The following is a 22,692-nucleotide window of genomic DNA, read 5'->3' as shown; positions in this document are numbered from 1 at the left end:
GTGTAATTTCACCCACACCTATCACAAATTTATATAAACCTCACTAGCACCATTGATTAGTCACATAAATATATCTCATAAATAAATGTGAACTCTTCCCCTCCTAGAAAAGTTGATAAAATGATATTTTAATGTTTATAAAATAATGTTTTGATGTATGAGAGCAATTGAGTAGGAATTACAAATCCCGTAGTCGTTTAATAAATGCATTTTCATTGTGGCTATCCTGAAAACTTGACCTGGCTCCTGCCTACCCCGACGTTAGCGCAAAAAGAACCCTCAGAAAGACTCCCTGCAGGACCGCGATGGCGTCATGACGTCGGATAGAACCAACCGCGTGGCCTGCTCTCGCGACCCAGCTCCACCCACCTTCTGGTGCCGGCTGCCCCGGAAGTACTTGGACGTTTCCTGCTGCCAGCTCAGCCAGCCTTTCAACCGGTCTTAACGGCTTCCGTGTATGCGGCGAAGTCTTCCTCTCCTGGTTCAGCTGCGCGTCATGAAGCCCCTCGTCGTTTTCGTTCTCGGCGGGCCCGGTGCCGGCAAGGGGACCCAGTGTGAGCGGATAGTGCAGGTAAAAGGGCTCCGGGAGGCTGTACTGACCGTTGGCGGTGGAGGGAAGGGGGAGAAGAAGTTGGGGCCATCTCGGGGAAGCTTCGTTCGTGTCGAGCGAGACTAACTCTAGCATAGGGAGGCACTTGAGCACCGCCAATATCGAACAAACTCGGGGAAAGGTCGTTTCTTGTGGGTGTAGCACCCCCAATAAGTTGGAGAAGTTAGTCTGTGCAGTTGTAGGGGCTCTGTTGGGCTTAAATCTAGCGCCCTGCTTTCCCATTTTTTAAATCTTGCAGCACATTAGCAAGGTGTAAAAAATAGGCAAGCCTTTGGACTGCAAGTAATTTCCTCCATCGCTGCCCCTACCTGTTACTTTCAGAAGTACTTATGTGATTTAACTATGCTCCTAAAGTACTAGCATGCAAGAACTATACTGTTGGTTATTTTTGTGGTTTAGATATTAATTTGACAAAGTTAACCATACAGTGAACATAAGAATAGCTTTACTGGATCAGCTCAACGGTCCATCAAGCCCAGTAGCCTGTTCTCACGGTGGCCAATCCAGGTCCCTAGTACCTGGCCAAAACCCAAAGAGAAGCAACATTCCAGCATCTCAAAGAATAGCAAGATTCCGGAACCCAAATGAGAGCAAGATTCCAGAGCTGAGATTGTGATGTCATAATGCCTCATTCCACAGTGCCTCAGAGCCAACCTCAGCAGTGATGTCACAATGGCTTAATTGTCCTATACTTGGCCCACATAAGAGCTTAAGAGTAGTCATACTGGATCAGACCAATGGTCCATCAAGCCCAGTAGCCCGTTCTCACGGTGGCCAATCCAGGTCCCTAGTACCTGGCCAAAACCCAAGGAGTAGCCATAAGACCTTGCTCATAAGACAAATCTGTAGCACTAATGATATTAGTGATACATATGACTGCTTCCACTGTTCAGCTTGAATAGGTATGCCTAAATTTGGCAGGAGTCAGATTTCAGGAATAGTTCAGTGTGATATAAGAGCAACAAGTTTAAAACTATAAATGAAAGCCTTTGTTGTTTACTCCCTAACAGAATAAAAAGTTTTGTGGAACAAATGAGTTCATGCAGCTATTTTGTTTGAAGAGGAGAGTAAACAACTAATGCTTTGCTCTTTAGTCAGCTTTTCAATAAATCTTTTTGTTAACGTTTATTATACAGCTGTCCAAATAAAATATAAGGCTTGGATGATGTGGTTAGTGAGTAATTCTTAAACTGTATTTAGAAATGGGCAGAGTTCCTGCACAAGCACTTTGACAGTTTTATTTTAATTCTTTCAAATGAGTTGGAAAGGTTGGGCGAGACTATTGTAAAGAACAAAATGATAGAACATATACTTATCCCAGGACAAGCAGGCAGCGTGCGCGAGTGCCTTCCTGCTCAACGTAGCCTCGTGGTTTCTCAGTTCTTCATTTTCCACATAGCGAAGTAGTTTTTTGACTGAACTCTGTTCAGTGTGCTTTGCCTTCCCGCTTCGCATCTCTTTTCTTTAATATTTTCTTGCCTATTTTATCTAGTATGGATTTTCAAAAGGCATTTGACAAAGTATCTCATAAAAGATTTCTGAGGAAATTATAAAGTCATGGGATAGGAGGTAATGTCCTTTTATGGATTGAGAACTGGTTTAAATGGTCAATATTATCAATGAAGAAGGGTAAATAGTGGGGTTCTACAAATCAAAAATATATATGTAGATGGGTTTCTTATATAATTATTTATTTGGAGTAATACAAATAAGAATGTCAAGTGATGAATTAAGGTATTTCTGAATGAATGTTGTACACTTGTAATTTTTGAAAATGAATAAAGATTTATAAAAAAAAAAATATATATATATATGTATGTGGGAAGCAGAGAGATCAATCTAATATCAATCTAAATATCATACACACTATCTCTCTGTTACACACTTTTAATGTTTTAAAGTAAGGATCAGTGGTCAGTGCTCTCACATTAGACTTATCTCCAATTGTCTATTTAGAGGAGGGGCCTCAGATCCCCCGTGCGCTGCCAATAGTTAACTTAACAGCTGCACTAGAAAGGGAAGCAACCTCATAGGCCTTTCTCCCCCTCCTGCCTAGCATTCTAGCACTCAATAGTCTATAGAACGCTATGCAGGAGTGGGAGGAAGACCGATGAGTTTGCTTCCCCTTCTAGTGCGGCTGTTAAGTTAACTACTGGCAGCGCACTGGGATCTGAGGCCCCTCCTCTAAATAGAGTAATCTTTGAAGATTTAAGACTTAAAGACAATTGGAGATAAGTCTAATGTGAGAACACTGACCACTGATCCTTTACTTTAAAACATTAAAAGTGTGTAACAGAGAGATAGTGTATATGATAAATAGTGGGGTTCCCCAGGGGTCTGTGCTGGGACTGCTGCTTTTTAACATATTTATCAGTGATGCAGAGATGGGAATAACTAGTGAGATAATTAAATTTACTGATGACACAAGTTGTTAAATTGCAAGAGGATTGTGAAAAATTGCAAGAGGACCTTGGGAGACTGGGCATCAAAATGGCAGATGACGTTTAATGTGAGCAAGTGCAAAGTGATGCATGTTGGAAAGAGGAACCCAAACTATAGCTATATGATGCAGGGTTCCATGTTAGTCGCTGTCCAGGAAAAGGATTTAGGTGTTGTCACTGAGCTGAGGGTTTCAATGTAACCTCAATGTGTGGCAGTGGCCAAGAAAGCAAATAATTCCTAATGTTTTATCAGGAAAGGAATGGAAAACAATGGGGAAAATGTTATAATGCCCTTGTACCTCTCTCTGGTATGGCCACACTTCGAATACTGTGTGCAATTCTGGTTGCCGTATCTCAAAAAAAGATATTATGGAATTAGAAAAGGTACAGAGTACGACTACAAAAATGATTAAAGGAATAGGACAAAGTCCTTATGTGGAAAGGCTAAAGCGGCTAGGACTCTTCAGCTTGGAGAAGAGATGCATTAGGATGATATGATAGGTGTATAAAACACTGAGTAGAATGGAAAGGGTAGATGTGAATCACTTGCTTACTTTCCCCCAAAATACTAGGACTAGAGGGCATGCAGTGAAGCTAAACTAAGTAGTAGGTTTAAAACAAACTGGAGATAATTACAAGTTTTGAAAGAAATATTAACTTGTAATTAAACTCTGGAATTTGTTGCTAGAGAATGTGGTGAAATCAGCATAGCAGGGTTTAAAGAAAGGTTTGGATAATATCCTAGCCCTTCCCCTTTTTACAAAAGCGTAGTGTGGTTTTTAGCCCAGCCGCAGCAGTAATAGCTCTTACGCTCATAGGAATTCTAAGAGCGTCTGAACTGTTACTGCCGCAGCTGGCGCTAAAAACTGTGCTATGCTTTTGTAAAAGGGGGGGGGGGGGTAAAAGAGAAATCCATAGGCCATTATTGAGATGGCATAGGGAAATCCACTGCTTTTTCTTAGGATAAGCAGCATAAAATCTGTTTTACTACTTGGGATCTATTTAGGTACTTGGAACCTGGGTTGGTTACTGTTGGAAATAGGATAGTGGACTTGATGGACCTTTGGTCTGTTCCAGTATGGCAATTATGTTCTTATGTGGCAGAATGAAAATTGCTTTTAGGGATATAGTTACAAGACATCCAGGAAAACCCCGACATGTTCTCTTTTTAGAAGACTGTCTGGGTGCCCGGATGGTTTTTTTAAAATGGGGGAGTCTGTCCAGGTTTAGCCAGCTCTTCTGACTCCCCATCTACGTCAGCGGCAGGAGGGCATGGGTATCTCTCCTGCCTCTCTTTATTTTTATTCTGGGGGGTCATTGGGGGGGGGGGTGACACCGACTCTTTTTTTATGAAGCAGATATTGTGCATATGTAACACATGCACAACATCTGTGGTGTTAAAAGAAAAAAAGCCCGAAACAGCTGAGTGGCAAGAGGCTGCTTTGGGGCTTTCCTTGCTGCTCAGCTGTTTGAGCTTCCCCAGACTGGCTCTGCACAAATGTGAAAGCTGGTTTCTTAATAACTAATTTGCATGGGAAGCCATTTGAAAATCAATCGCTATTTATTTTTTCAAATTCTTGATTCATTTTTCCATCTTACAACAAGTACACAATATTACATCATATTAAACTTTTACAATCAATCGCTATTTAGAAATTGGCCAAAAAGAATCCGTCCACAGCGACCTGCATGTTCTTAACGACCATTTTTAGTTCATCTAGCTGTAGGCTAAGTTGGAGCATGAGAAAAAACTGCAAAGGTTGCAGAAGATGGGTTACCTGGTATCCTCATTAGTGGGAATAGGAAGGATCTTCCAAGCAGTCACTTCATCTGGTTTTAAGCAGAGGGAAATTTCAGCTTGTTAATTTAATTAAAATTAGATACAGATACCTTATTATGGCGAATGATATCAAAGATTTCATTTATCCAAAGATAATACAAAAGACACCATCTGCATCTAGGGGAGTAAGTATCGCCTTTCGTCTCCTATTCCTCACCACTCCCAAATCTAACAGTTGAGTTGCTTCTTTCTTTTAAACCTTCCTCTTACCTCAAAATTAGTAGTTGGCACAAGGCAAATCACATGTTCTTAACAAAATCTGTTTTGCTGACAGTCACATAACATGTGCAGTACTGTAGTTTTATTACAGGCCTTTGTACAGAGAATAAAACATTACTCCAAATCAACACTAAGTGGCACTAGTGAGCTTTTCCAACTATTTTCTTACTACAGTAGAATCTGTTATCTGGCACCCATGGGGATTGGTGGATGCCAGATAACTGTTTGTCTGGTTGCCTGATTTATTGTATAATACAATAGTGTACAAGGAGTATTTGCCAGATATCAATTCCCTCCCTCCTGCCCCAAAGCACCAGCACAACAGTGGTCTTGAGCCACGAACCCCCTTGTTCCATTCCTCCGTTCCTTACCCAAAGCGGTAGCCGATTAGCAGGAGGCAGCGTTTAAAACAGGCTGCTTGCAGCCAACTCCGCAGGGCCTTTCCTCTAACGTGTGAAGAGCTATTTTAGTGAACAGTTGCTTTATAGACCCTTTTATGCAGGTTCTTGCAGTAATTTTCTTTATTGGGATTTATTAACTCCCTTTATGATGAGATTTACCCAAGGTGGTATTTAATCTGCATTTAACAGTGCTGGATCACAGTTTTAATAAATTACCCTGTAAACCTAACTATATTTGGTCTGTCCCCAATAATTGTTCTGTGCATTCATTTGTGCATAATATATTTCTGTTCCTAGAAATACAGTTACACTCACCTTTCTGCTGGAGATCTACTACGTGAGGAGAGAAAGAAATCAAACTCTCAGGATGGAGAGCTCATTGATAAGTGCATTAAAGAAGGAGCAATCGTCCCTGTTGAGATAACAATCAGACTGTTGCAGAGGGTAAGAAAATGAAAGCCAGTGTTGTGTGATCGCTTGCCCATCAAGATTTAAATCTCTAGTCAGAAAGACTTGATTTAAATAATGTTTTTTTACATACTCATTCTTGTTGGTATAATCTTAATATTTACAACCAGGTCTCATCAGAAGAGGCCATTTACTGCCATATACTGCTCAAAACAGTCCTCTATAGTGTTCCATCTAACATCTTTGGGTAGAACCAAGCTAAGGCTCCCATTTCTTTATAGAGCTGTTATGGACGAATTTAGCAATTTCAATGACATTAGTCTTTATTTCTGGGACACTGAAGTCTTTGGCTTGGAGGTGCATCAAATAAGCATTATATCCATGTGTTGCTAGCTTTGCATTCTCTTTGTGCTCTTCTAAATTTCTTCTCATTTTGGATACATTTGCAGCATTGTCCATGACGAAACTGAATACTAGACATTTGAATTTTTGTTCACCTTTTGTTATAGCTTTTGCTGCTACTTTCTCCAAATATTCTGCTGTATGTACATTTCCTGAGGTATTTGTTTCTGCAAGAAAGAAATTCCCTTCTTATGTTATGCAAGCATAAGAGGCTCATTGTGGCATTACTCCACCTATCAAGATTTAACCAAACATTTTAACTTTATACAAATATACAGTTTATTCCAGGACAAGCAGGCATGATATTCTCACATGTGGGTGACGTCATCTACGGAGCCCCGATGCGGAAGCATTTTCAAGCAAACTTGATTGAAGATTTAAGTTTGCTCTGCTGCTCCACGCATGCGTGCCTTCCTGCTCCACTAGGGGGCGCATCCCCTCGTGGTCTCCAGTTCAAAATTTTCCGCTGAGCCTAGAAGTCGTGTTTTTTCAGGCTCTGCCCCAACTGCCTTCTAGCACTGCAATTTTTTCTTGTTTTTTCTCGATTAAGTCGCTGTGCGCGAAATTTTCTTTTTCAACTTGATTCCTGCTTCGTTTTTGACCGACCCGGAGGCTTCCGGGTCCCCGTGGCCGCATGGCTACTCGAGCCGCGGCCACTTTCGATTCTATGTCCTGGCCTTTGACCGGCTTTAAAAAGTGCACCCGGTGCGAGCGGCTTCTTTCCATCACAGACCCGCATCGCCGGTGCATCCTCTGCCTGGGGGCCGCTCATCCAACCGACTCGTGCGCTACTTTCCAGAACCGGGCCCTCCGTCGAAGAAAAGCCCGCATGGCAGATCTTTTTGCCCCAGACCAACCCTCTACCTCGGCCTCGAGGTCGGCCCCGGCCTTGACCTCGGCCCCGAATACCTCGGCATCGCCTCGAGACTCGAATCCGAAGTCCTCGGGACAACAGAAAGCCTCGGCTCTGGGTAAGTCCCCTCTTCCCTCTTCAGCTTCTGTACCAGCGAAGAAACCAGCCTCGGGGACACCGGCGACGCATGGCGGAAGTCCCATGCTTACAGCCCCGGCGAAGCCCTCCAAGCCTTCGGGCCGTGCCTCCACCACACGGGAATACTCTGATACGAGGTCGCCCCCGGTGGAGTGCACCGAGGCAGTGGACATGCCTTCGATGCTGTCCGTGCCCGTCTTTCAGGACCTACTCCGAGCGATGATTTCGTCGGAGCTGTCCGCTGCAATGGCCCAGCTACAACCGGCCTCGACCTCGACCCCCGCATGTGCCAGACCAGCCTGAGCCTCGCGTCGAGCCAACTCGGGGAAAAGTGCGCAAGCTTCACCGCATCTCATCCTCCTCGGACTCCTCGCCGAGGCGCCCGAGGCACTCTCCCTCCACAGACCGCCGCGGGGCAAAACGTCGTGCTAAAACAACAGAAACCTTGAACCGCCGTACCTCCAAGAAGGCCCGGGGTTCCCCCACTCTACGAGGCCGTTCACCTACACCTCGTACGGGACCGCTGAGGGTGGCAGAGTTATCACTTTCCAACCCGCGCATCCTCCAAACTCCCCCCCGGACCGGGGCGCCGATCCGAGGTCTCGGGCTTTCACCGACGGAGTCCGGGTCGAGGTCACCGATTCGACATCAATCAGTACCCCGAACCCCGGCGTCGTCTCCGAGGGGCTCCTCGAGACGTCAGAGATCCACGACCCCGGAACACTTTCACAGTGCTTCCCCGGTCTCGGAGCGTGGATCGGAGCAGGAACCTCGATACTCGAGGGAAGCCAACCCTTCCTTCTCCACCCGACGGAGGTCTCGTTCACCGACCCCGCACGGGGCCTCGGGAACATCCCGCCCATCCTACTCACGCTTTGTCCAGGACATGGGCCACGCTTTGAATTTAGACTTCCAGTCCGACTCCAGATACTCTAAAGAGTACTTAGCGGAACTGGATATGCCATCACTGCCCAGAGAGTTCCTTCGCTTACCGCCTAACCCGATACTCCAACAGGCTCTCTTCAGGAACCTGGAGACCCCCTATATGGTCACAGCCGTGCCCTCCAAAATGGAGGCCAAGTACCGTACAGTACCCTTTCCGGGATTTGAACAACCACAGCTCTCCCACCAGTCGCTGTTAGTAGAATCCTCCTTAAAAAAGGCTCACCCCTCCCGGGTCTCAGCAGCGGTCCCCCCAGGCCGAGAAGACCGAACCCTAGACAAGTTCGGCAGGAGACTCTATCAAAATGCGATGATGGCCTCTAGGGTGCAAAGCTATACTTTCACCTTCACATCCTACCTCAAACACCTCATTGGACTACTGAGAGCCTTTGAGACTGACCTACCGGCCTCCCGCCAAGGAGCGTTTAGCCTGCTTTTGGAATCCCTCTCCAACCTACGCCTCCATCTATTCCACGCGGCCTACGATGGTTTCGAACTCTCCTCCAGAGAGGCAGCCTTTGCTATCGCCATGCGCCGACTAGCTTGGCTACGCCTGGTCGACATGGACCCCAACTTACAGGACCGGTTGGCTAACCTCCCCTGCGTGGGGAAAGAACTGTTCGATGACACTATCGAGGCGGCTACAAAACGCCTCTCCGAACACGAACGCTCGTTTGCCTCCCTCGTCCGGCAAAAGCCTAAACCGCCTGCGTCCTGGCCGTATAGGGCCCCTCCGCGCCGCTACCCACAAAAATCCACTCCTGCCTTCTCGCGGCCTCCACCCAGGCGTCCGCAAGCCCACCATCGGGCTCTGCCCAAGTCCCAACCGCCTGCGACTACCAAACCATCCCCGTCCTTTTGACGGGATACACGGAAGGGGGCGGGCCCCCTCCGCCATAGTCCCAGGCCTCCTCCCCATCGGGGGTCGCCTCAAAGCCTTTTACCCTCGCTGGGAACAAGTCACGTCGGACGCATGGGTCCTTGGCGTGATCTCATCAGGATACTCTCAACTTTTGGGCCATTCCTCCGGACAACCCCCCAAGGAATTGCCCTCCCAACCGGACGCAGCTACCCCTACTCCTCTCCGAAGCTCGAGACCTGCTTCGCCTGAGAGCAGTGGAGGAGGTTCCCCCCGGCCAACGGGGGAAGGGCTTCTACTCCCGTTACTTCCTGGTACCGAAAAAAACGGGAGACCTACGCCCAATACTAGACTTGAGACGCCTCAACAAATTTCTGGTACGGGAAAAATTTCGGATGCTTTCCCTACCGACCCTCTACCCCCTGATCGACGAGGGCGACTGGCTCTGCTCCCTCGATCTGAAGGAGGCGTACACACATGTCCCAGTGCACCCCGCTCACCGCAAGTTCTTGCGTTTTCAGGTAGGGGACTGGCACCTACAATACCGTGTCCTCCCTTTCGGCCTAGCATCGTCACCTCGGGTCTTCACCAAGTGCCTCGTGGTGGTCGCAGCTACCTTACACTCCCAGGGCCTTCAGGTATTCCCCTACCTGGACGACTGGCTGATCAAAGCCCCGTCCAGGGAAGGGGTTATCTCAGCGACCCAACAGACTATTATCTACCTACAGAGTCTGGGGTTCGAGATAAACTTCCCAAAATCCCAACTACGCCCCTCCCAGTCCCTACAGTTCATCGGGGCCACGCTGGACACGGTTCGCCTCCGTTCCTTCCTCCCCCCTCCGCGTCTAGAGGAGTTAGTAAGTCTGAGTCGAAGGATTTCCCTGCTGACCTCGGTATCAGCTTGGCAGATGATGACTCTTCTGGGCCACATGGCCTCCACCGTCCATGTCACACCCTTCGCCCGCTCCATCTGAGAATTCCTCAATGGACCCTGACCTCTCAATGGCGTCAAGACCGGGACCCGATCGACCGCCCCGTGACAGTGACGCCTTCCTTGCAACGATCGCTCCGCTGGTGGGCCGACTCTTCAAATCTTTCCAAAGGTTTGCTCTTCCTCACCCCACCCCACAGCAAGGTACTCACCACGGACTCGTCGGAGTACGCTTGGGGAGCCCATCTGGACGGCCTACGCACTCAAGGGATGTGGTCAGCAGAGGACCGTCGCTGCCACATCAACGTGCTAGAGCTTCGGGCCATCTATCTCGCAGCTGTAGCTTTTCAACATCTGCTCCACGACCGAGTGGTTCTCATCCGAACCGACAACCAGGTAGCAATGTACTACGTAAACAAACAAGGGGGAACAGGGTCTTGGTCCCTTTGTCGGGAAGCCCTGCGCCTCTGGAAATGGGCAATCTCCAACAACACCTTCCTTCGAGCGGTGTACATACAAGGAGAACAGAACTGTCTGGCGGACAGACTCAGCCGCCTCCTCCAGCCACACGAGTGGTCACTGCACTCTCAGATCCTACGACAGGTGTTCGAAAAGTGGGGGACGCCTCAAATAGATCTATTCGCATCCCCCCACAACCACAAGCTGCCTCTCTTCTGCTCCCGGATGTACTCCCCGGACCGGCTCGAGGCCGACACCTTCCTCCTCGACTGGGAGGGAAGGTTTCTGTACGCGTTTCCGCCGTTTCCGCTGATCCTGCGGACGCTGGTCCACCTGAAAACGGTGCAAGCCACCCTGATCCTGATTGCTCCTCGCTGGCCACGCCAGCCTTGGTTTTCCCTTCTACTTCAACTCAGTGTCAGAGATCCACTACCTCTGCCTCGGTTTCCCTCTCTACTATCACAGGGTCAGGGTTTGCTGTTACATCCCAATCTTCAATCTCTTCATCTGAATGCTTGGTTTCTTTCCCCCTGACTTCTCTCCCCGTGTCTCAATCAGTCAAGGAGATACTGGAGGCCTCTAGAAAGACCTCGACGAGAACCTGCTACTCCCAAAAGTGGACCAGATTCTCAGCCTGGTGCTCCTCTCACAGCCAGGACCCGGTATCGATTCCCGTCCCCCTGGTCCTTGACTATTTACTTCAATTATCTCACTCTGGCCTAAAGACCAACTCCATTGGGTACACCTCAGTGCGATTGCGGCCTTTCATCAGCCCCTGGAAGGGAAAGCCCTCTCGCTCCATCCCTTAGTCTCTCGCTTCATGAAGGGTCTTCTGAATGTCCACCCTCCTCTCAAACCTCCTCCGGTGGTTTGGGACCTTAACGTGGTTCTGGCTCAACTAATGAAACCCCCATTTGAGCCCCTAGACAAATGCCATCCAAAATTCCTCACTTGGAAGGTGATTTTCCTGCTTGCGCTCACTTCCGCTTGGCGGGTTAGTGAGCTACAGGCTCTGGTAGCGGACCCACCCTTCACTGTATTCCATCATGACAAGGTGGTACTCCGCACTCATCCAAAGTTCTTGCCTAAAGTAGTGTCTGATTTCCATCTCAATCAGTCCATTGTCTTACCTGTATTTTTCCCCAAGCCCCACTCTCACCCCGGAGAGGTGGCGCTCCACACTCTTGACTGCAAGAGAGCGTTGGCCTTTTACCTCCAATGCACTCAACCACACCGGAAAGTCCCACAATTGTTTTTGTCCTTTGACCCAAACCGGTTAGGTCATCCAGTTTCCAAGCAGACCTTGTCCAACTGGTTGGCCGATTGCATCTCCTTTTGCTACGCTCAGGCTGGTCTCGCGCTGCATGGTCGAGTAACGGGACACAAGGTCCGAGCGATGGCAGCCTCCGTTGCATTCCTTAGGTCCACACCTATTGAGGAAATCTGCAAGGCTGCCACGTGGTCTTCGGTTCATACTTTCACCTCCCACTACTGTCTGGACTCACTGTCCAGAAACGATGGCCGGTTCGGCCAATCGGTTTTGCGAAATCTATTTGCTTAAATTGCCAACTTCCCTCCATCCCTTTTCAGTTAGCTTGGAGGTCACCCACATGTGAGAATATCATGCTTGCTTGTCCTGGGATAAAGCACAGTTACTTACCGTAACAGGTGTTATCCAGGGACAGCAGGCATATATTCTCACAACCCGCCCACCTCCCCATGGTTGGCTTCTTTGCTAGTTAAGTGAACTGGAGACCACGAGGGGATGCGCCCCCTAGTGGAGCAGGAAGGCACGCATGCGTGGAGCAGCAGAGCAAACTTAAATCTTCAATCAAGTTTGCTTGAAAATGCTTCCGCATCGGGGCTCCGTAGATGACGTCACCCACATGTGAGAATATATGCCTGCTGTCCCTGGATAACACCTGTTACGGTAAGTAACTGTGCTTTCATGCTACATAATTAAAAACTAATTCTTCTGTTACATCTACACAGGAGTCCTATGTTAGATCAGTGACTCCCAAACCCTGTCCTGGGGGACCCCCAGCCAGTCAGGTTTTCAAGATATCCCTAATGAATATGCATGAGAGAGATTTGCATATAATGGAAGCGACAGGTATGCAAATCTCTCTCATGCATATTCATTAGGGATATCTTGAAAACCCGACTGGTGGGGGTCCCCCAGGACAGGGTTTGGAAACCACTGTGTTAGATGATCAATCCATAGCCATGAACTGGCTTTGCAAAAGTGTGTCACTTGCAGCTTTCAGCACCTCCCTCATTCCCAGTGGAGTGGAGTAGAGTGCCCCCTCAAATTCGTACCAAAGCAACCAATCTCCACTGGAATACAATACAAAGAAGGGTTACAGGGAACTTCTTCACAGACAGCATACATATCTGTTCTGCTCTGCAACTAATAAAAAGAACAATTATTATCAAGCATTACATAGCAGCTATAGTGAACCAACTTGCTGTATGCAATAAGCACTAACATCATATGATCTAGAAGCTCAACAGGATTTCTTTATGCTTAGCCTTTTGACTAACAGGAGAATAACTCTGATTCAGGAATTTAGAAATATCTGAGGCAGAAAGCAAGCCAAGCAGGAATACTAAGGAGAGGCCATACGGACATCTGTGAAGACTAACAGAAAATTATCTGGGTAAGAACCTAATCTTTCATTCTGTTAAATCTACACAGGAGTCCGTACATTAGGTGACACACCAAAGCAATAGCTTACATCTAGGGTGGAACAGAAGAGCCTACTCACAAGATCGAGGACCCAAAGCTGCGTCGTCCTGAGCTGCCATGTCTACGCTATAAAACCTCGTAAAGGTATGGAGAGTAGACCAAGTAGCTGCTCTACAAATCTCCAAGAGAAACTACCCAAGACTCTGCCCATGAAGATGTGACCCTCCTAGTCATGTGTACCTTAAGAGAAACTGGTGGCTGCTTGCCACAGGCGATGTATGTTGGCAAAATAGCCATGTGTATCCATCTGTCTATGATCTGAAAGATGAAATTCATTGGTCTTTTCCAGGTAGTGAAGTAAAGCTCTTCTCGCATCCCAGTTTCTGTAAAATCCTATCCTGCTTACCCTAGCCAGTGGGTTGAAAAGTAGGCAGACAAAACTCTTGGTTGATGTGGAAACTTGATACAACCTTCAGAAGGAAGGAACGGTATGGAGAGCTACTCCAGCCTCCATGATCCCGAGGAAGGGCTCTCTGCAGGAGAGAGCTTTCAATTCCAATATTCGTCTTGCTGAGGTGATCGCCACCAGGAACACAGTCTTCACCTGAGATTCATGATGGATGCCTCCTGTAATGGCACAAAAAAAACAGGGGAATCAAAACCACAAACTCAAAAGTACAGAGAAAGGGTGGAATTGTCCCAATCAGAATGGTGCACAAAGAAAGTGTCTTTCAACTCATCTGTTGAATCCAAGTGCCTTTATTCATCCAAAGTAGCATAAATTCATCCAATGACTCAATGACCCAACATGTACATGTTTCGGCCTACCCGGCCTGCATCAGGATTCTTGTGAGTCTTCGGGTGTGCAATGAGATAGATTAAAATGATTTTGACTGGAGTTGCCATCCAACATATTACTAATAACTGGAAGGATCACAGTAGGCTTAATTTTAATTTTTGGTGGAACTCAGTATGTCACATATATAGAATGGAAAGATCAATAGCAGTACAGAATGGAAATTATAAAAATTTTATTAAAATATGGGAGCCATTAACATCTTTCTGTCATGATTAAATGCCATTTTTCTATTAATTACACACCATTTAGTATTGGGTGGGGGGTGGGTTTCAAATTATATGATCTTATAATAAATAAAGGGTTTTGAGGGAGGGTGGGATGAGGGTTACATTTTTTAATTATAAGGTATAATGATAAGATGTTCAAGTGCTCAAACTAAATGTGTTTATTATGAATATTTGTACACTTGATGAAAGTTTTAAAATGAATAAAGAATTTTTTTTTTTAAAAAAGGAAAGTACTAATTTTTCCATTTTAAAATCTGTGATGCAAAAGACTAGTAGCAAGAACACTGAAAGCCATATGTAACTCACAAATCCCAGGTTAGGTAAAACTGATTTAATAAGCAGTTAATATTTTTTAAACTCCTGTAGTTTAAGATGAATCTAATGTTTACTTGTAGGCAATGAATGAAGCAATGAAGGCAGATGCCCAGAAGAATAAGTTCTTAATTGATGGGTTTCCTCGAAATGAAGATAATCTCCAGGGATGGAACAAGGCCATGAATGATGAAGCAGATGTAGCTTACATTCTCTTTTTTGACTGCGATGATGAGGTACTGTAGAAATATCTTTGAGACTTAATGTTTTGTGTTCTGGCAGGTCAACCGATAAGAGAGCAGCACATTAGCATTTGTTCATGAGTCTTTTACTGTATCTGATTCTTATAGAACTGCTTGCTAGTTGGATACGGTCACACTCCAATATGTTTTTGGCAACTCCATTTCCTTGGAAAGTATAATATGACTTTGGTTTCTGAACTCCCTTTTTAATGTGCGATGGTGTGTGTGGCGCAGTGGTTAAAGCAGTGGTCAAAGCTACAGCCTCAGCACCCTGGGGTTGTGGGTTCAAACCCACGCTGCTCCTTGTGACCCTGGGCAAGTCACTTAATCCCCCCATTGTCGGGACAGACAGGGAAAAATGCTTGAGTAAATCTGAATAAATTCATGTAAACCGTTCTGAACTCCCCTGGGAGAACGGTATAGAAAAATTGAATAAATAAAATAAAAAATAAATAAAAATGGTTACTATGGTTTTGCTTCTCTGTATTGTTAACGTCCCTTCTGGATTCAGTACGCTAGGTGTTCAATCCCTTCCTGCAATCTGGGAGTTGCGGAAATCCAGACATTTTTTTGAGAACGTGCTCCTTCCACCATAGAGAGTTAGAGCTCCCTAGTTTCTACAAGCAATCCGTGCAGAAGTCTTTGGATTTGCTCTGCATCTTTTTCTTTTTCTTTTGCCTAATATTCGTCTTTTTCAGTGGCTTGAGTGCCTTCAGTCCGCTTTGTGGTGGTCCTCTATCGGAGGAAAGGGTGCAGTCTTGTGGAGCCAGACTGCTGCTTCACTGAGAAACTTAGGTGGATCTGGGGAGCCAGCCTGCTGTGTGCCACCCTTCCTGAGCTCGGGGTTCATTCCCCTGGAAGCTTGCTTGCCCGTCTAACCTTGTTAAGCGCAGGCTGTTTGCATCCTGAGTAAAACTCCTCCAGGTTTCAGGGTGCAGCCTGTATTTCCCCCCCCCCCCCCCAATCGCATGGAGAGGATCCATGGGGGTGGAGATTAAAGTCTGTGTCCGTCTGACTGGCAGTCCAAAGATCTTCAAGTCTAGGTCTTTTGGAGCGGTACTGAGGCAAAAAATCATTTTCCTCCATTCAGTTGCAGTGAAAAGAGCTGACAGGCAAGCGTATCACAGACTTGTAAGTACACCTCCATTATTTCCTATGGGAACTTCGGGGGTGGTCTGTGAAACTTTCTAAAACTAATTTTTAAGAGTTTCTGAGGGTAGGTTTCAGGTCTCCCACCTCCCCAAACCCCAAGTCACTAATTTTTTTTAAATTTAGTTTAGTTTTGGCAGGAATTTGCTGGTGGCAGCCATCTTGGATTTTTATCAGGTTTTTTTCCCAAAAAAAGTTTTATTTCTGCCTCAGAACCCCACGATTTGATCAAAATCATTTGGGATGGACTCTCCAGCCCCTAATCTGTTGAATGTGTGCTTTGATTGTGCTTGATTGGCATTGGATCTGTAACCGTGTACCGCGTGCTGCAGCACGCTGAGCGAAGGGGAGAGAGCGGAGCTTTGGGCTTTACCTCCTTCATGTTCTCCAGGGCTAGGGATCCAGCATGGGTCCATGATTTTGGAAAAATGTCTCTTGTGGAGTTTAGCACCAAATGCCTGCATTAAGAGTCTGGGGACACCTTTTTGGAGCAGTGCAGTGTGAATTTTCACCGGACTTTTATTGGCTCCTTTGGAAAATTTATTGTTTGTACCCAGCTCGTTTATTCTTCATACCCAGCTCATTGGGCGTGTCACCAGTTGTGCCAGTGATCCCTTTTCAGGAGTCCTTTCGTCTGGCTATGGCTGAACTCGATTGCATTATGCTCTATGTATATTATGTTGCTTTTATTTGTATCCAGCTGATACCCTTGCTGGAACTAGTTAACACAGTCATCCTGAGAGTCCAGATTTGGGTGAGGACCCCTCTATCAGCAGACCTTTTAAGCATGGCTATGTCAAACATTTTATTACTGAGGTTTTGAAAGAGCAAAAAATTGTAATCTCCTCTTTCCATGTCACAGTGTTTGGTCATGGACCGTTCTAATGTGATGTCCTTCCCCCCCCCCATCCCCTCTACAGCTTTTTGGTCTGATTACAGAACAATAGGATTCCCAAGCTGCTCTTTCCGGCTTTCTCAAGATATGTCTAAGCTTTATCCACTGGCTCCTGCTTTTCTGCAATTTTGAGCAACCTAAGGTGGATTCTACCATTGTGCAGATTACCTGGCACACGGACCTCCTTAGTGATGGAAGAGTAGTGTTTAAGGACTCCCAGGATTGCAGAGTGGGTATTTAAAAAAAACAAAACAAAGATCCTTCTTCAGGCATCAAGGTGGTGGCAGCCTTCTTCGCGGCGCATGCCTATCACACGAGATTGCACAGGGAGCCTTTTGTGGAAGTGGATATCTGTCCCCAGCTAGTGCTGCATGGTATGGATTATGTGGCAGAAGCCCTTTATGATCTCATTCAAGTTCTTCTGGCTTATGTGGTATCTGCGTGCCGGCCTCTATGGATTTGTCTTTGGACTGGGGACGAGCCTTCCTTTTAAAGGTCAGCTTTTTTGGAAAAGGTCTGGATGACCTCATGGCCAGTGTTGCTGATCCTCACCCTAAGTCTCTCCCTGTGAACACCAGACTTCAGGAGGGGACAGTAGTAGTTTTCATCTTGTAGATGTCTAGAGGTCCTGAAGCCCCACCCTGTAACTGGGCTTTGCCTGCCTTCGGATTAGTCTGGTTTTGGAGAATGCTTGGTCTTGCAGATGAGCTGAGAAAAAAAAAAACCACTCTAGAATGTAATGTCTGGTTTAAGTCTCTCCTTGATAGCAGGGCATGTAAATAACTACGAGCTCTAGATAAGATTCGTGCTGGTTGCTCACATTTTTGTATCTATTTAGAACAGATAATTGAATGTTATAATGTTAATTGATAATGTTGATAACAGATAACATTTCCCTCCTTCAGAAACTGTCTTTCATTACAAACTGAAGGGGCAGGAGCAGCTTCTTGAGAAGGAGGCGGAGTTGAAAAGATGATTGACAGCATTCTGCAAGCAACTTGCAAGTTCATTTACAAATCCCTGGTGCTCAAGACCATTAGGTACATTTACAAGAAAGATTATCGGTAATCTTTTTTTCCTCCTGTTGGTCTGGTATTTTATAAAGAAATGAGGTAGCCCTGCCCAATGGTACAGCATGGGAAGTGGTGTCAAGATTAGGTCTTCTGTAGAGTTCCAAACTTAGGGGAAGATTTTACTTAATGTGAGCTGCAATGAATGATGACACCCATTTGTGAGGACTATTTTTTTGCACTGACCCTATCTGTATTGGCATTTTAGACCTGCATAAATCGCTGCCTGGAGAGAGGAAAGAGCAGTGGGAGAACTGATGACAACAGAGAAAGTCTAAAGAAAAGGTACTTTGTTGATTAGAAATGTATTTCACTGATAGAGCTTGGTATCATCCCAGTATCTGTCCTTTCGAAGACTACAGAAGATTGAGAAGTGTGTGTGTGTGCTTTGTATCTATATATCTGTATTTATCTAGAGTTCTTACCTCCAGTCTTTGACACACCTAGTCAAGTTTTCAGGATCTCTTCAGTAAATATTCATCTGAGAGAGTGGCATATATTGGAGGCGGTGCATTCAGATTTATTTCATGCGTATTCATTGTGAGTATCCTGGAAACCTAACTGGCTAGATGTATCCCAAGGAGTGCTTAGACAACTACTGGCATATATCAATTGAGTAGTATGGATATTAATGGAATAATGGAGGTCATGACATTTACACACGTGCCCCTATTTTACATGTGTGGAGCTCGTGAGGAAGTATGATTTGGTTTCCAAAAAGCTATACATATATTGCCATTGTAAAAAGTGGGAAATGCAAATGTGTATATATATATTATATTATTTATTTCAAATTCTTTATTCATTTTTCCATCTAACATCAAGAACACAATATTACATCATTAAAACCCTGTAAACATCTCTTGTATTTCTTATAACATTTTCTTAAAAACACATTTATACACTCCCCTCCCCCTCCCACAAACATTTCAATCAAAAATTTCATATAAATATTATCAATTGATCAAACCTTAATATAACTTTATACTTTCTCCCCTCCCCACTATGTGCAAGTGTACCTTCAATGAATAATGGTGTCTAATCATTGCAATAACTTGTCAATGGCCCCCAAATCTTTTTAAAATTATTATAACTCCCTTTTTCTATTTCCATTTTGTAAATGTGGCATAATGAATTCCACCAGAAAGTATAATTTAGTCTACTGTAATTTTTCCAATTACTGGTAAATGAATACCATGTATGCTCAAATATAAACTGAGGGGAGTGTGTGGCACAGTGGTTAAAGCTACAGCCTCGGCACCCTGAGGTTGTGGGTGCGAGACCCTGGCCAAGTCACTTAATCCCCCCATTGCCCCTGGTACATTAGATAGCTTGTGAGCCCACCGGGACAGACAGGGAAAAATGCTTGAAGACCTGAATAAACTCATGTAAACCGTTCTGAGCTCTCCTGGGAGAACGGTATAGAAAATTGAATACATAAAAAAAATAAATAAATAAATTCCTCCCCCAAAAAGGCAAAATGGTGGGGGGTGGGGTCTCTGTTTATATTCATCTCTCCAGTGATTGGCATTTCATACTGCCGCCACAACCTCCCCCACCCCCAAGGTGACCAGCATTTCACTCTCTCTACTTCCCCACAAAGACCAGCACTTGTCTTACTGTTTCTATATCTGACACTGGGTACTGGGCTGTGTACTGGGCTGAACTGCCGGGCCTTGAGCACCTGTGCAATGCTCACGGCCTCCCAACTCCCACTGATGGTGGGAGTTGGCAAGTCTAGAGCAATCATAGATGCTCAAGGGTTGGCATTTGGCCCAGCACATAGCATTGGTATCTGCATCAGCCAGAGAAACCGATAAGACAAGTGCCAACCATTGACTGTAGCATATTTTATTACACATAAGCGGGGCATTTTCGATATGAGATCTAATGTTCAAAAATTCAGTAGAGGGTTGGCATTTGGCCCAGCGCATAGGATTGGTATCTGCATCAGCCAGAGAAACCGATAAGACAAGTGCCGACCATTGACTGTAGCATATTTTATTACACATAAGCGGGGCATTTTCGATATGAGATCTAATGTTCAAAAATTCAGTAGAGGGTTGGCATTTGGCCCAGCGCATAGGATTGGTATCTGCATCAGCCAGAGAAACCGATAAGACAAGTGCCGACCATTGACTGTAGCATATTTTATTACACATAGAGGGGCATTTTCGATATGAGATCTAATGTTCAAAAATTCAGTAGAGAAAATGACCATTTGCAAATCAGAAAAATGTCGTAACTTTTTGTTTTGAAAATGACCGTTTTCTAGATGTTTTTGAGCTTAATGCGTCTATCTTTTAGTTCCATATAACGTCCAAAAGAAAAGTGCACACAAACAAACAAGCCATTGGGAGATAAAATCATCTAGCATTCTCAGCAAACTGGCCACACAGACATCTCAGCAGAGCAGAGGGACTCTCTAGGGGGTTCTACAGTGAACGTGGAATAAAAAGTCCCAGCTACATATCTCGCCCTGCTTATATTATACAGTGAGTCCTTCAAAATGTACCCACCTGTACACCACAATAATAGCCCTTATGCCTGGTAATATATTTATATAGGTACAGTAGGTTTTTGGGTGGGATTTGGAAAGCTCACCATACAATATAAGTGGGTTGTGGTGAGATGTGTACCTTGAACTTCTTATGTACCCCCTAGAGTGCCCCTCTGCTCTGCTGAGATGTCTGTGAAACTGTCTTACAGGCTGGTATGTGCTGTTTCTTTCACGTCTTTGGGTGGTGGGAGAGGGAGTCTGACTACAGGAGGGAGTAAGGGGGGGTCATGCTTTTATTGCTATAGTGCTCATCTGGTCAGTTTAGACAACTTTTTAGCCCTTATTCGATTTTAAAACAGGTTAAGCCCCAAACGTCTAAATGGTGCCTTGGACGTTTTGTTGAATGTTCTATTGTAAGCAGTATATACCGTATTTTCACCCATATACCGCGCACCCGTGTAAAATGCGCACACGGGTATAGCGCGCGGGGAACAGAAATTTATGTAAAATTTTTTTTACTATAGCGCGCAAACGCGTATACTGCGCATGCAGCCCCGACTCTCCTCTCGCCCGCCCCGACTCTCCTTTCCAAAGGACCGCTCGCACCCCCACAGCCTCCCCCCCTCCCCCTCCTGCATGGAGAAGCTGCCTACCATTGTTTCCGGATGCCAGTGAGCCCAGCTGCTTCCTCTTCCGGCGGTCCCGCCCTTTCTCTGATGTCAAAGAAAGGGCGGGACCGCCGGAAGAGGAAGCAGCTGAGCTCACTGGCATCTGGAAACAATGGTAGGCAGCTTCTCCATGCGGGAGGGTGAGGGGGGGAGGCTGTGGGGGTGCGAGCGGTCCTTCGGGGTGGGGGTGCGAGCGGTCCTTCGGGGTGGGGGTGCGACCGGTCCTTCGGGGTGATGAATCGGACGTTGTGGGGGGGGGGGAACTATGTAAAAAACATTTGTACAACGCGCTCACGCGTATAACGCGCATGGTTATGCACGGTTTGTAAAATTGTGTATAACACGCGCATTATATGCGTGAAAATACGGTAATTTTTTTTTTTTTTAATAAATAATAAATAAATCATTGCAAAATGTCCAAGTCCTAAGTCTGCCCAAAACTCACCTTTAACACACATCTTTGAAATTTAGACAAACAGTGGGCAAACAGTCTAGAAAAAAAATATGGGTTTTTAAAATAATGATTTGGATGTTTTTAGCAAGAAAAACATCCAAATGCCACTTAATGCCATTTTTTGGATGTTTTAAAAATGAACCCCAACAAGATAGTCTCATAGCATTAGGTATGATGTGTTACTTCAAATGCATACTTGATCTTGATTTGTCCTTGCCATTTTCAGGGCACAAACAGTAGAAGTCTGCCTGGCTCTAGCCTTGTTCTCCAACTACTGAAGCTGTCATTGAAGACCCTCTCCAGCCATGATCAGGGTATAGACCGTAAGTGTCTGCCCGACATTGGCTTTGCTTCTCAATTACTGATGTTGCCATCTAATCGCCAATAGACTTGTTTGGCTCCATGCATGCCATATAAGATTAATTTGTATTTATCCCATGTATTTTTGCGTTCCATCACCGTTTTCATCTCTACCACTTCCTGCAGGAAGGCATTCCAGGCATCTACACCCTCTCTATACTTCCCGATGTTGTTCCTGAGTTGGAATAACACAATAAAAGATCACATCAACATGCTAGTGAAATATCTTTCCCCCTCTCTCGCTCTGAGTCCTATAACAGGGAAACTAACATCCCTGGAGCTTCTTCCTTGTCATCAAAAGTACTTATGGAAAGCCCAAAAACATAATAGATACTTGGTGTCCTTTAATAAAAATAAAACATATTATTTTAAATAGTTAACAAAGTAACTTAACTCAATATGCTGGTGTCCTTTAATAAAAAATCAGCAAAGCAGCACATAAAGGCTCAATGAGGTGCCCTGTTTTATATCTTCCTCAGGAGCTGATGTGGTGCGTATGTAGTTCTTCATGCGATACTTTATCAAGTCACCATTATACAGCATTTGTAGATTGAGGTAGTATTTCACCATAACAAGGAATGTACAGTATATTGTATGTTTTTGCTGTAAAATGTTTGACAGTAGACTTAAGGTCCTTCCTTTTCCGCCCCCCCCCCCCATATCTTTATTCATTTTAAAAACCAACATCAAGTGCAACATATCAAACAATGTACAAAATAAACAGCACTTAATACCATCAAATGATATAATAAACACATATCCCT

At 45.3% G+C, this 22,692-nt stretch overlaps 1 protein-coding gene across 1 annotated transcript in view; it reads left to right on the top strand.

Moving 5' to 3' along the window:
- The first annotated feature begins 336 nt into the window (after positions 1 to 336).
- CMPK1 (cytidine/uridine monophosphate kinase 1) overlaps positions 337 to 22,692 on the top strand; it is a 42,269-nt gene continuing 19,913 nt past the window's right edge. Inside the window, exons 1-4 of the mRNA XM_033916279.1 lie at positions 337 to 571; positions 5,809 to 5,955; positions 14,674 to 14,826; positions 18,155 to 18,231. Coding sequence (XP_033772170.1) covers positions 458 to 571; positions 5,809 to 5,955; positions 14,674 to 14,826; positions 18,155 to 18,231 — 491 coding nt within the window. The 5' untranslated portion in view covers positions 337 to 457. The remainder of the gene's footprint in view (positions 572 to 5,808; positions 5,956 to 14,673; positions 14,827 to 18,154; positions 18,232 to 22,692) is intronic.

Source organism: Geotrypetes seraphini, chromosome 12, assembly GCF_902459505.1.
Source record: "Geotrypetes seraphini chromosome 12, aGeoSer1.1, whole genome shotgun sequence".
Taxonomy (NCBI): Eukaryota; Metazoa; Chordata; class Amphibia; order Gymnophiona; family Dermophiidae; genus Geotrypetes; species Geotrypetes seraphini.
This window is presented reverse-complemented; position numbering and strand designations above follow the sequence as displayed.